Source organism: Equus asinus, chromosome 21 (assembly GCF_041296235.1).
Source record: "Equus asinus isolate D_3611 breed Donkey chromosome 21, EquAss-T2T_v2, whole genome shotgun sequence".
Lineage (NCBI taxonomy): Eukaryota > Metazoa > Chordata > Mammalia > Perissodactyla > Equidae > Equus > Equus asinus.
In genome coordinates this window covers 74,385,522-74,400,907 of record NC_091810.1, presented here as the reverse complement: position 1 = coordinate 74,400,907, position 15,386 = coordinate 74,385,522, and the positions used below count along the sequence as shown (strand labels likewise).

Genomic DNA, 15,386 nt, shown 5'->3' with positions numbered 1-15,386 from the left:
TACACTAAAGGAGAACTGTGCCAGAAAATCCAGGCTCCACAATTGCCAAGGCACTAAACGTCTCCTGTCGCTTTCCACCTCACTCTCTGGGCCGTACCTTCCTCTGGGTTAGCCGGCTTGGGGTTTTTATATTATCCAGTGGTGTATCCTGAAAAGCGGGAAAGTATAGCCGACACTGAGTTTCCTCCTCCCCTACTTTCTGCAAAAGCAGGAAAAATGCTTGCCCTTTCAGGGAAGCTTACCTATGGTTCATATTTGATTTGCGGGTGGAGGGATAGGGAGGGACAGGAATTATAAATATGAAAATACAGGAATAATAATAAATACGCAAATGCAGGGGCATTTACATCACATATAGTTCTTTTCTCTAGGCAGTGTTTGGAACAGGTTTGCCTACCCTCACTCAAGTAGTGGCTGAAATGCAGCGTCCTGGATTAGAAAATTACAAAGTAGCCCTCAATCACCCCAAAGAGCCCCTGACTATTCCAAGTTGCTTAATTCATATGCACACAGTTGTGTTCTTTGCTGAGCAGAAGTGCCTTATAATTTCTTCATTTTACAATTTGGAGAAAGGGTTTTGTTTAGCCTTATTCAGCTTTCTGTTCTTGCTTAATTGGTTTTCTAATAGAAACAATTTTCTATTTCTGCTTACTGAAACTTTACCAGAAGTAGCATGTCAGGATGAAAACTCCAGGCATGAGCTAGGTGTTTAGGGTGATTCTGATTGTATTTTTAATGTAAAGGTGCTAGTTATAAATGATTCCTGATAAACAATAAGGCAATTGATTCAGCTAAAAACACATAGTCTTCATTTGATGTACTTTAATAAAAACTAATAAGTTACAAGTTTATTTCACTCGTTTACTTAATGAATATTTCTTGGGCACTTCCTAAGTGCCAGACACTGTTCTAGAAGTTGTGACCCCATTAATGAGCCAAACAAACCAAACCCCCGTCCCTTGGCATCCCAAGGGCAGAGTATAGATAATACTATTAAGTTTTTAAAAAGTAAACAGATGATGTGAAAGATTGTTTTGTCTAAAAGATTAATTCTGTAAGACAAGAACTAGAGAAAAATGGGCACATTAGTGTTTCAAATGTGTTTGTACTGAATGAATTGTGGATAAAATGGCAAACAAATTTGATTATTCCCTTTGAGGTTTTCTGCAGTTTTTCCCTCATTCATTTTGTTTTTGATGAGTGCTGTCACTCTGTCATAATTAAAAATCATTCTTTTTCAAAATTAAACTCATTTACTGAACTCTAAGAGACAATACACCTGAAGTTAGGACAACGCAGCATCGGAGCTCGCAGAGCTGAAAAAGTGGAATTTGAAAAAGTTGCTGATTTTGCTAAGACTGAATTATGGTAAAGAATGTGCTGAATTTGCTTAAAATTTATTTGTCTTAATGAGCTTTTATCTTTTCCTATTAGAAGTTTTAAAATTTGTTTATTTAGTTTTTCTTTTGCTTCCTCAAGATTACTATTTGTTTTTAATCATTATTTTTATTTAGCCATTCAAATGAACAGTTAAATAAACTTTAAGAAGATATTTTTGAACAGCTGTTACATGCATATGGTACAAAATTCAAAACTGAAAAGGGGCAAATTCAAAATGGTTCCTTTCCTTTTTTCATCCTCAGCTACCCAGATACTCTCCCGTGGTCATTTTCTGTCACCAGGTTCTTATAGATCTTTCTAGTGGTGTTCTAAATGACCTTCTCAAACTTTAATATAGGTATGAGTCTTGTTAGAATGTAGATTCTGATTCAGAGGGTCTGGGTTGAAGCTTGCCATTCTCCATTTGTACCAAGTTCCCAGGGAGGATGGTGTTGCCAGCCTGGGACTATGCTCCCTGTGGCAGGGTGTTTAGGCACATTTGTTTATACTTGTCTCTGTGTTTATTTGTTGATGGACTAAAGAGAGCAAGCTACTCTCATACACAGATAGAACTTACCACTTTTTAGTACAACTTCAGCACTAGAATGGCATTGAGCTTTGCCTTGTTACAAAGTTTTCTTCTAATCTTTGTCTGTCTGAAGTTATAGTTTACATAGTATTTTTAAAATCAAACCATAAATGAATGATGAAAGCTAGCAACATGGCCATTTGTAGCATGCCACTAGGTAACGTGTAAATCGCAAGGACTATGAGAATACCTCTTTGCAAATTTTTCATCTGCCTTTTTTTTTATAAGGTTAGAAAAGGCCTCAAATCCAAGCACACTCCTAAATTTTGGCAGGGAGCACACTGAGACTTCAGCTTGCAGCCAGTACCATTAATCTAATAAAGATGCCATCATACTTGGAAATGGTACAATTAAGCTCCCTAAAATCAATATAAAGTGCAAAGATCGTTTAAATATTTTAAAGTCGTAGACATGCATATTCTATCTGCCTGAATAAAGTGGTCTTGAGAGATGATTGTGATCAATATCATGAGGGGGACAAACGTTGTCTTTGTTTGGACCTGTATGTAAATGTAATTTAGAAAGCATGCGATGGATAACTCATATTGCCCATCTACTTTGTCTGCAGCATATGTTCATGAGTACTTGCTAACACAACACAAGCTTTGGTTTTCTTAGAGAACCAACATCAGAGGCGCTTTTCGGAAATAAAGATTTGGACCATCAAAGTCTCAATTTCTGTGTTATTGGCAGAAAGAGCTAAGGGAGTACAGGTTTCCCTTTTGATGCCGAGTGAGTATCTATTAATGATGCCTTTGGCTTGAATGGCTCCTGGGTCTGCCACGTGGAGAGCTCTTAGACTGGGTTCTGAGACGGTTGTTTTGAAGTATTTGAGACTGCAGAGAGAGAGTGCTTTGGATCTGCCTAAACCTCTTGAGCATGTGGTACTCTATGTCCAGTCATGATTCTCAAACCTAGGTTATGTAGAAGTGTGTTAAATGATATACACAGAGTCATAGAAAACAAATGCTGTACCTTCCTGAAGTTTCAATTGAGTTAAAAATTCGTCAGTCTCATATTAAAACAAAGTCAGAAACCAACAGGAATATACAACACAGTATAATGCAAAATCCTGATGGATTTTTTTTTTTTCCTGAGGAAGATTGCCCTGAACTAACATCTGTTGCCAATCCTCCTCAATTTTTGCTTGAGGAAGATTAGCCCTCAGCTAACATCTGTCCCAGTCTTCCTCTACTTTTTTGTATGTGGGACACCTCCACAGTGTGGCTGGTGAGCAGAGTAGGTCTGCATCTGCGATCCAAACCCATGAACCCGGGCCACCAAAATGGAGTGTGCAGCACTTTAACCACTGGGCCACCAGGCCAGGCCCAACTGATGGATTTTTAAAACTGGAGATTTCAAAACGATATCGGACTTAGTTCTGTGCCTGCAGGCCCCTTGGAGGACGCATTTATTGGCTTCGGCTGGTAGGAGGATCTTTCAATGGGAGAATTTTAGGAATACTGTGATGTACATTAAAAGGGCGTGAGGAGCTCAGAAAGTAGATCATTTGAATAGCAGTTACATTTCTTTGCCCCCTGCAGGCCTCTGGAACGGGCCTATGCAAAATATTTTGGAACCAAGAAAGTTGCTGTCATAGTTTTGAAATATTGACTTTCTGGAGGAAATGAGGAAGTGCATAAAGTTTGCTGAGAGACCCAGGTGGGTTAGGAGGTGTCTTCAATGAACGTTCAATAAATAATCTCTACAGAGAAAAATCTGTGGTTTTTGCTCTTCGTAGAATGGAAGAGGTAAAAATCTTTTTCTAGAATTAGCCCTTTTCTGCTGGAAGTAGAGAACAAGTCACTTCTTTCAGAAAGAATGCATGATATAGTAAACACAGTCTGTCACACAGACCCGGTTTTAATCCCTAGCTTCAGACCTTGGACAGGAAAGTAAAGTTCTCCAGGTCTTAGTGTTCTCATCTGAAAAACGGGGCAAGTACAAGATGAAAAGGAATTAGTGGTGGGTCCACATTTGTCCTCTCCTCTTTTTTGTTTCTTCTATACCTTTCCATGCCTGCCCCCATACCCTTCGTGCCTGAGAAGTCACAATGAATAGTACATCTCAGTTTAAATGGGAAAGTGGTGTTCTATGTTAGGAAGTCAGACCAAGTGACCCAGGTCTCCACCCACACTGAGATTCCCTCTGATGATCCAGGAAAGCTTTTTGCTAAGGAAGCATTTAGAGAAATAATCAACTGCCTAAAATGTAAACACGTTTAGATCCTACTGTTTACTGGCACTTCAAAATTGAATTTACACAAGCGGATGACCTAGAAACAAGCTGGGAAAAGCTGTGTGGCATTTAGATGCGTATCACATATGCATAATTGATTCCTTAAAAGGTTAAATACCCTTAGCATATGTATGGATAGTGGTATACCCGTGATGGGTTCATAATCATTATGGCAATGGCTTTGTTTTACATAATTCTAAAGTAAATGTCACGTTTCTTCTTTGGAGATTCCAGGACTGGCATTCAGAAAAGCATATGTTTCCAAGTAGATAGCTGGGTGAGAGGAGCCACTCTTTTCCTGAACAGAAGGACTATTCATGTAGCTAGTACACTAAGCTTTATGAGGCAGCCAACTGCCACTAAATTCTCTTTGGAATTGAAATGCAATTACATATCGAGGACAAGTGCTAAATATAAACAGAAAAGGCCAAATACATGACTTTTTTTTTTTCCGCTTTGTTTTTGCAATATATTTGCAGGAAGAATTAACCACCCCAAATACACTATAATCCTTAATTGAAACACACAGATCAGGCAATTTGGTGAATCCTTTAGCAGCTTTTTTCAGAAGCTTATTGTAGCTCCGAAGGACTGGTCTTTTCTTATGTTCATAAACAATTATAAAGATGCTAAGAAAACTAATAAAAGAAGCAAGTCACTGAGAAATATACAGAATGAAACACCATACTATATGCCACAAAAATCAGGGAAAAAATAGGCAATATGTTTCATGAAGATACGTGTGTAGCAGTAAAAACTATATAAATGGGAATTATTATTATAAAAATACAAGTTATGGGTGTCTTCTTTGGGGAAGGAGGGAAATACAATCTGTGTGTTACACACTGGGATTTTCACTCGATGAATGATCCATGGGTGTTTATTGTTGTTTTTAAATATTGTTATAAAATCTAGATGTGGTATTTTTTCTAATTTTTAAAATTGCAAAATAACAAAGTAGTGAAGAGAGGATACAAGTTAAGTCGGTAAAAAACCAGTGTAATATAATAATATTAATAAAGTAAATATGTTGATCTCAGGTTGATGGATGTATCTTCATATTGTTCTTTTAAAAAATTTAAATACATGCAAGACAACTATAAAACATAAGTCCCTAGAAGGGTTGAAGTAGAAAGATGAGAAAAGGTATACCAGATAAATACTAACAAAAGAAAACTACTGTAGCCTTTTAAATAATGGGAAAACGGGTCTTTAGGACAAAATGTAATGTTGTTTATTCTCTGTCTCCAATTCCTGTTTCTACCTTCATCCTCTGAGCCTCCTCCATCCAGGCATCTGCTCTAACCTTCCAGGACCTTTGATAAATCATCTCCGCCTATTTTTGTCTTATTTCTAATTAACCATTTTCAGAGCCTAGGATCTTTAATTTCTCAGCTCTGGTAGTACTTATTATCTGTGTACCACTGATTTCGGTGCTTATTATATGCTGTGTTTTTGAGTTATTGATATTCATGCATTTCTTTAATTAAATTGTAATATGCTAGAGCTAGAGACTATACCTTATTCATCTTTTAACACCCTTTCACCTCATCCTAGGACCTGCCATATGGTAGAACCATGTTACCTGGCCTACAGGAGAAAGTCAGTAAACATGTCAGCAGCCGACTGAAAAATGGCTTCTGAAAGCACGTTAAAAGCTCTTTCGGGATGTTTGAGTACTTTGCCAATGCTATGCATTTACATTTTCTAAGCAGTCTCTCTCCGTGGAAGTTTCAGAATGGAGGGAGGAAGAGACACTACGGTTGGAGAGTGACCTAAAGCTGTGTGGAGTTGGTGAAGCTAAGACCATAGCCTAGATGGGAGGGTATCGCTTTCTGGACCTAGCTGGGAACTGTCACAGGTTCATGACTGATCTTTAAGGGCAGGACTGTATCTAATAAGCTTTTTTGCCTCTGCACCTGGAACAAAGTCCAACATATAGTATACACAGTCCATAAATGCTTCTGCAAAGGGGGAGAGAATTAAATATTAGTCTGGAATAATTTAATTCACTCCTATGGCTTCAAGACAACATACCATTGAAGGCTTCCCAGTGTGGGCCTTTAGCTCTGACTTTTCTCCACAGGAAGAAGTTGACTGGGAGGGTGGAGGAGCCAGACTGGCCCAGGCAGGATGCAGATGCTAGCACTAGAATTGGTACTCTAGGCTTAGGGGCTGTTTGGAGCAAAGCTGAGTAGAGTGGATTTGGTTCTACCAGCTGATGGTGGGCTATGGAAACATGCAACAGATGTTGAAAAGGAGATGGGGAAGCCCATGGACTAGATCTTGTGCTTGTCCTGCTGGCCACCTGGAAGTAGCTAGAATTCCTCCTTTCTCATGACATACAAGATAGGCTGTCTGCTGCAAAGCTCTTTTAAACATACTGTTTTTTTGAATAGGCACTACATAAAGCAAATGGTATAAAATTCAAAGGTTACAGTAGGTAGATATAAAAGTAAGTGTTCCTACCACCTTTGCCCAAAGTTGCTCTCTCTAAAGACATCTACAGCTATTCCACGTATTTTTAGATATGCATAAATATTTCTTATTGGGGTATATATGTGCATGTTTATATGTGTTTATATATTTTCATGCAAATAGTTCATATAATAACATACTACATTGAATCTTTGTTTTTTCATTTAACAACTTTGTTGTAGTTCTTTCCATTTTAATTTTTATTATCTTTAAAATTCTAGCCTCTAATATTGCCTGGTATACTGACAGTGTTCTACATTTGTTTGATGAGTGAATGAATGGATAATTTAATAATGGTCTCTAACTCATTCTGAACCTAGGAGTCACCCCCCAACAGGTTTCATAAATGCCTTATCTTACACCCCATCGCCAACATGCATCTTTTTACCTATAAACATCATATCCCTCCCTCAAAGTTAATCTCACAAAATTTGTCATGCGGGAATCTTCCCTGAATATTTCCTCTCAGGCTTGCCTCCAGGGGTTATCCCTAAGCACTTAACAAGTCTACTGTTTTTGATTGCCTTCTGCTTCTTATTTATTCATATAATAACCTTAAAGATACGAATAATACTCAATAATAATTTTTTGTTGAGTACTTATTTGTGCCAGGCACTGTACTAAGCTCATTGTAAACATTATCTCGTAACCCCTACAACACGCCTATAATGTAGGTAACACTATCATCCTTGTAGCATACCTGTCACTGTCCTTCCAATATCACCTTGACTCACCCTTGAGATCATGAACAGACAGTTTCCTTATGTACCAATGGTTTCCAGCATCTCACTGCCCAGGTGACCTCTGGACAGTGTGCTTAGCCCAAGTGGGTAGGCCAGAAATGCCAACATATTGACACCCCAGAAGTGACCCTAATCAATAATTTGGTGGATAAATGCCCCAGCTTTCTCTCCCCTCAATGGGAAACTCTGAGCTGTGTTCTACCCAGTCACTTCTAGGGTCCCTGTGTGATTGAGCCTCGGCTGACCGTAGCTGTAAACCCCTTGTTATCTCACTCCTTATTACCTTCCCTTCCTTCTCTTTCTCAAATCCCCACTTGCCAACTTCCTGGAGTCACCCCCAAATAAACTACTTACACTCAAATCCTTGTCTTAGCATCTGCTTTTAGGGAAATCAACCCTAAGGAAACTGAGGTTTAGACTGTGAGTAACATGTGTAAGTTCAGCTGTACATCAAGTGCAGATTCACAAGATGAACCAGAAGCCACGCTCAAAAGCACCGCACCTTAACGGCCAACCAGATGCTAGGTGCCTCAAAGCAGACCAGTGAATACTGTGCTCCCTCCATGGTGTGTTTCAAAATGCGAGCCGAAGTCAGAACTTAACATGTGCTTCTTTGGGTCAAGGCCGTTTTATGCTTTGGAGTGTCTCTTTTCCGCCTCGGCACATCAGGACATGAATTTTAGGCACTGGTAGCTTAACACATGTGCTCAGAATTTGTTATTAAAATTGTGATTTAAAAAGAGTTTCTCATGCTTGTTTAGTCGCTGAGTGTCTTCTTCTTGTTCTACAGATAGCAACTTCATCCTTGCAAACGCCCAGGTGGCTAAGGGTTTCCCCATAGTCTACTGTTCTGATGGCTTCTGCGAGCTTGCTGGATTTGCCCGAACTGAAGTCATGCAGAAGAGTTGCAGCTGCAAATTCTTATTTGGGGTTGAAACCAATGAGCAACTGATACTTCAAATAGAAAAGTCACTGGAGGAAAAAACAGAATTCAAAGGAGAAATTATGTTCTACAAGAAGAACGGTGAGTTGGCTGCCTTTGATTGGTGCTCATTGGGCAGTTGTGAAAGGTCACCTTCTTTCAACTCAGTAATTGCTCTATAACTCCCATTAAGCTTTAATGATGTTTCACATAAATACAGTCTGTTACAGAAGTTCCACAGATGCCTTGGATGATGGCCTTGTGTTAGCCATTAGCAGCATACACTGCATGAAAATGTAGCATTAGAATTATAACTCTCTAATGTCAGTATATTAACTGAGCTAATATATGTTAAAATAAAGTGTATTACTATTCTATTATGGTCATTCTTAAAATATGTATTAGATATGATCATTATTAATATATTAACAGATGATCTTTTATCCAGAGATATTTTTCCAAATTTTATACCTTTAAGAACCACATCTCAACCTCAGTCATTAAGGAGAGAGATCGAGTGTTTGCTGGAAAAAAAGGCCATTAATTTAAAGGAGATCAGCATAGTCATTTTCTCTTCTGGTTCGCTGGCCACAGTCTTTCTCACTACTCTTTTAAAGTCTGAAGACAAAAAGTCTAAAGGGAGTAAATTTGCTGGGCTCAAAACTGCCCCTGGGGAAATACTAGGTATTTTCTTGCGGTCGCAGTTTTGTGACTCTCCTCTAAAGGAAAGAGGATCTAGTCTTCTACAGATGGGTACGGTACCTACAGTGCTTGGGTCCTATGTGGGAATAGATATCATTATTCCATCGACCCTGGTAGATGGGGTGAATCCAAGAGGCATTAAATTGGGGAAATGAAAATCAAAAATGAGAACCAACATTTTCCATTTTCTAAAGTTCTATCTCTTCCTTGAATAGTTTTCTTTCTTCCTTTTAGTAACATAACCCCCTGAGTTTTAGCTGGGCACGTGGTGGTTGCCAAGGTAGGGAACATATTTCCTGGCCTTCTTTGCAGTGAGATTGTGCATGTGACTGAGTTTTGGGCCAGTGCTTTGAAAGAGGGATTGATTTATGCAACTTCTAGATAACATTTCTAAAAAATGAAATTGTTTGCTCTTTAATTTCTCTTCTTCTCCTTTCCCATGGTGTTATGGTCTGAGTTGTGTCCCTTCAAATTCGTATATTGAAGCCTTAACTTCCAATGTGACTGTATTTGGAGACGGGGCCTTTAAAAGAAGTAATTAAGGTTAAATGAGGTCATAAGGGTGAGACCTTAATCCAATATACTAGTATCCTTTAAGAAGAGGAAGAGACACCAAGGATACACACACACAGGTCATATGGAGACACAAGGAGAAGACAGCTAACTACTATCCAAGAGAGGCCCCTTAGGAGAAACCAATCCTGCTGGCACCTTCATCTCAGACTTTCATCCTCCAGGACTGTGAGAAAATAAGTTTCTGTTTTTAAGCCACCCAGTCTGTGGTATTTTGTCATGGCAGCCCTAGCAAACTAATGAGTATGGGTCAGAATGTTAAGGTAAGGTTGGAAAGCCAGCGTCAACCATTTGACAAGGACAACATCCTAGAGGAATGCAGAGCAACAATATGGAAGGAACCCACCCCAGACAAACACAAATACATTTCTATTTTGTTTGAATCACTATATTTTGGGGCCTTTTTGTTACAGCATTTAAATCATACTTTAACAATCTTTCACTATTGACATTTTGGGCTGGTAATTCTTTGTTGTGGGAGGCTGTCCTGTGCTTTGTAAATGATTGGCAGCATCCCTGGCCTCTATATGTTGCTCTCAATACTTAATATTGAGGTCATTGTCAGGAAGAGAAATAGGAGCCTAAGCATGGGAACTTCATCCCCTCTTATAAGTTATTTGTCATTGGAGGACAGTCCTTGATTATGTGAATTTTGGAAACACAGTAGTCATGAAATACTGGAGAATACCACTCTGGGAGGGACAGGATATCCAATCCTTTGGCACTAGGAACACAGTTCAGACCATTGTGTCCTTCCCAGTGTCAATAGATAAGGCCTACATAGCAAATATGATAAAAGAAAAGGATTCTAGCTCTATCTAATTATACCACAATCATTGAAAAGAGGGCTTGAGATAAAAGAAAATGGAGGATGTTACTGAGAATGCAGACTGGTAGGGAATGATAAAGCTGCCATCTGGTGAAACAAAGGGAAAAGGAATATCCTTTGTCTGAAATATCTGCTGACTGCAGACTTGTCCTTCTTAAGATAGGTTCCTTGTATAGGTCACTGCAAATCCGTTTGAGTGTCTTCCCTTTTAAGCCTCCTCAAAATATCCAAATGAGGCAGCACTGAGAAAGGTTCAGGGGGAGAGGGAGAATCTAGGTGAGAGGCCCAAAGGTTGGAGCCTTGGAGTCCAGATAGGTAAAACATATCGAGCACAGGGTGGGAGTCATCACAAAGAAGAATTTCCTGAGCCCTGTTTTTTGCAAGATGCTTGCAGCCTTGGACCCCTTTGGGTGGAAGTCATTAAAGGTATCAGTCCCCTCTAAGCCAAGCACTATGGGAAATTGTCTGGCATCGTGAGTAAACTAATTGATCCAGATATAAGTGATTAAAAATTGCAGCTTCCTCTGTACTGATCATGCTGTGGTATTGCTATCTTTATAAATATTTCTCTCTACAGACAACTGTCCCCCTTAGGGCACAATCTACACGTTAGTTATTTCCACAACCCAGTGCATAGAGTTTGAGTCTAGAGCAGTGTCATCAAATGTTAGTTTCTCAGAAAATGCTTGCTGAATGGAATTGAAATTGAGTATTAAAGGGACCTATGGACACTTTACAGGACGTCTGGATTTCTGACTTTTGAACATGTGCTTACGACCTTAACGGTCCTCCTTCTCTCCTTCAAAGCTCATTTTCTTTTAATATACTTTAGAAAGTGGATGCTCATCTCTCATCCTCTCCAAATACATTTCAACAATTTGTGATGGAGCTGCTTTGCTTCCTGGCTCCTCAGTGTTGTGCTTGTTCTCTTGACCTCATGGGAAAAGTGATGGGGAAAAGGCTGAACTTTCTCTTCCTACCCAGGCCTGTAATTCCAGTAACCTGGTCCAAGACTGGTGATGTGCAGCAGAGCGTTCTAAAGGTTTGGGACATCCAGTGGGACTTATCATAAAGGAAGACACGCTCTGATCAGGATGGCAAGTATGCCCGTTGACTGAGTCCAAAGAAAATATAAATAGGAAATCCTTCACTGGCATTGCCTATTTGGCAGAACCCAGTTCCTAGTCATGCTTTAAGTCTTGAAGACTGCCCTCCTTCCTTCTCTACTCCACCTAAAGGCAGCCCCTTCTTTCGTAATTCATAGGGTGAATGTCCCCGACTTCTTTAAGAAAGTCTTAACCTGTTTAAGAAAATCTTCTCTACCCACCAGTTACTCTCCCTCAGGGCTCTCTCCTCCTCTCCTGACCAGGAAAAAAGGTGGGATACAGTATTCTCCAGAAGAATCCCTCCAAAAATGTAGAGTAATTCAGCCCAAATAAAAGTAAAATAAAACCATAAAAGAACCGGAAGAACAGTCCATGTCTGGTCTTTTGTTATCTCTGCTCCAACACGCTGTGAAGTCATGCTGCCTTCTCTCTGTGGTATTGTGGTTTCCTTGAGGCAGCTGATAGAAAACAGACACACAGAAACGTGTACGCACACACACACCCCTCCTAAAATAAAGAATACTTATCAAAGAGAGTATAATCTTTTAAAAGGTCAATAATAATGACTAGAAAAATAATAATATCTAACACTTATATATGTGTTCACTTATAGCACTTACGATGTGCTGAGAACTTTCCCACACGTTTAACTTTTACTTATGTTAGCCTATTTAATCTTAGAACAATTTTAAGAAAGAGATATTCTTATTATTGTCATATTACAGATGAGGAAACCAATATAGAGAAAGAATAAGGTGTTTCACAATTAAGTTTAATAGTTAGGAAGAGAAATAGTTTCACAGATAAGTGTAATTTACAAACTTTTCTTTGTCTAAAATGGAGATAGGAATATTTTACATTTTTTTGTTCAGTAGCTAATATTTCTCATTTCTTGTCCTCCCTCTCGATAGTCCAGGGTAAACATATATATCAGAAATGAGTACCATTAGGATGCCTTTTTAAGAAGCAGTCCCCTCCACTTCTGTTGATATACAAGAGGTATTAACCAGGGCTGCTGTGGACAAACAAATGTATGGCTACCCTAACTCAGGGTAATCATTTTATTAACTTTTTGTTTATCTTCTCATTTAAAAAAATATATAAGCAATACATATATCTTTGGGGTTCCCTCCTTTTCTTACACGTAGCATACTTTGCACACTGTCCTGTACCTTGCAGAACAACATGCATCCTGTACAGCTGCATATACCTTCCAGAACAGTACATGCTGGAGATTGCTCCTTCTTTACAGCTGCATAGTATTACATCACAGATCTATCAAAGTCCATTCAACCAACTTCCTATTGATAGACTGTATTCCCTTTAAAATGCGGTGTGTTTTCTTTGCTTTCTGTCTCTCTCTCTCTTTTAAGTACTCCTTTTGTTATTTAGAAAGTTTTCTGTGTTTTTCTAAGAGTTATCTTTTATGTGAGATATTTATATGATACAGTCCCACTTTGTAAAGATTTTTATCTTCATTTCCTACTATAAGCAATGTTGTAATTAGCCAGGAGCCACTTCTCCCTCCTTTTTCTCTCCCCCAACTCCTTTAGAGGAATGTTCTTTTAGTACCAGTTACTACCAATAAGACAGTTAGCGTGCGTGGTCTGCCTTCCTTATAGCCTTGCCTTGTTCCTCTTTCGCCTCTTTCATAGGTATTGTTAGCACAAATAGCAATTACATTTTGTCACTCTTATCTTCCATCATTTAATCTTATTGCTACAGTTAAATATGCTTAGTGATCACCATGTGTTCTTATCCTAAAACTCCTCCACTCATTGCTTGCTTGTCTGAAGCTCGTTCTGTGAGCCATCTCAGGAAGAGCTCAGGGGAACTGTTTTCCCATGAGCTCTTGCATGTTTTTTGGTTTTTTCTGTTTTCTTTTTTAGAGATTGGCACCTGAACTAACATCTGTTGCCAATCTTTTTTTCTCTTTTGTTTTTTTCTTCTTCTCCCCGTAGCCCCCCAGTACATAGTTGTATGTTCTAGTTGTGAGTGCCTTTGATTGTGCTGTGTGGGATGCCACTTCAGCATGACCTGACGATCAGTGCCATGTCCGTGCCCGGGATCCGAATTGGCAAAACCCTGGGCCGCCAAAGCGGGACACACGAACTTAACCACTCGGCCACAGGGCCGGCCCCAGAGCTCTTGCATGTTAATAACAGTATGACTGTGGCCTTTATACTTGTAGACCAATTTGGCTGAAAATTAAATCTTTGGTTCATATTTTCATCATTTAAATATCTCAATTATGTTATTCTCTTGTGTACTTGCATAGAGTATTGTTTTACCCTTAAAGTGCTGCTAGTTAAATGCCTTGGTGTTTTGTCCTGGATGTTTAATTTATCTTATTTTAATCCAGTAGTTTTACGGGAATATATCTTGTCATAGACCTGGGTCAGCAAATTTTTCTGTAAAAGGCCAGATGGTAAATATTATACATTCTGCAAGCCATACAGTCTATGTTACAAGTGCTCATCTCTGTCATTGTAGTGTGAAAGCAACCATAGAAAACATGCAAATGAATGGGTGAGGCTGTCTTCCAATAAATCTTTATTGACAACAACAGAAGGTGGCTCGATTTGGGCTGCAGGCTGCAGTTTAATGACACCTGGTATAGAATGTTTTGGATCAAACTTTTCTTCTCATGCTGTGTGTCCTGTAGTATTTATGTTTAAGTCCCTTTTACTTGGAGAAATTTTTCTTGAATTTCAATCATCATTGTTCTGGTATATCACTTTGGTTTTCCTCTTTACGATCACCTAATTTATGAATGTTGGATCTTCTTTGCCCATCGTCTATACCTATCACTTTCTTTCTCTTTCTCATTTTACTTTCTTTTTTCTTTTTTCATTTTTTACCTTATATAATTTATTTCCTTTCCTTTACTTTTTTGGTAACCATTCACGCTTGTATTTCTTTAGTCTTCAGTTCTTTATCTTTTGTTTAAATTCTCTCCTGAGCTCGTTAGCTAGTGTTATTTATATCATTCTTTTGCCAAGTATATTCGTTAGGGATGCCAGAACAAAGTACCACGGATGGGGGAGCTTAAACAACAGAAATGTATTTTCTCACAATTCTGGAGGCTAAAAGTCCAAAATGAAGATATTGGTAGGGCCGATTTCTTTTGAGGACTCTCTCCTTGGCCATCTCCTCCTCCCTGTGTCTTCATATGGTCTACCCTCTGTGTGTTTTTGTCCTAATCTTCTCTTCTTATAAGGATACCAGTCATGTAAGATTAGGGCTCACACATGTGACTTCATTTTAAATTAATTATCTTTTTAAAGACTCTCTCTCCATTTACAGTCTCATTTTGAGGTAATGGCGATTAGGACTTGAACATATGAACTTTGAGGGGATACTGTTCTTCCCGTAACACCTAATCATACTATTTCTGAGCCCTTCGAAGTCAATGTATGCCATTGTTCCAGAGTTTGTAAACTTTTCTCAATTACTTTTTACTCGTTTTGAAATATTTAGGTTTTGTGTGCTTTATGGAATATTTTGACTCTGTCTTTACTTTCTGTAGTTACATTATTCAGATAATTTTTCTATCTTCTCTTTCGTTCTTTTCTATTGTCGTATTTGAAAAAGATATGTTTTTCTTGTCTTTTAGGAAAATATTGGACATAGAGATGTGCTAGGAAAACTTTCTTCAATCTACGGCTTTCAGGTTCCTTCTGCCATTACCAAAAAATCTTTTTTTAAAATGGCTTCTCCATTTAGCTGCATTTTTGCAACTTTCTGAGTTAGGTCGCTTCTCCTACTGTGGGCGTCTCCCGCACTGGTATCTGAAACTTTTCCTTTCTTTACCCTGATTTTCCTG

The 15,386-nt window shown here is 38.7% G+C and overlaps 1 protein-coding gene across 2 annotated transcripts in view; it reads left to right on the top strand.

Moving 5' to 3' along the window:
- Positions 1–15,386, top strand: part of KCNH8 (potassium voltage-gated channel subfamily H member 8) — a 338,959-nt gene that overhangs the window by 99,725 nt on the left and 223,848 nt on the right. For both annotated transcript variants that reach the window (XM_070493015.1, XM_070493014.1), the window contains one exon: positions 8,219–8,452. In XM_070493015.1, the coding sequence (XP_070349116.1) occupies positions 8,219–8,452 (234 nt within the window). The remainder of the gene's footprint in view (positions 1–8,218; positions 8,453–15,386) is intronic.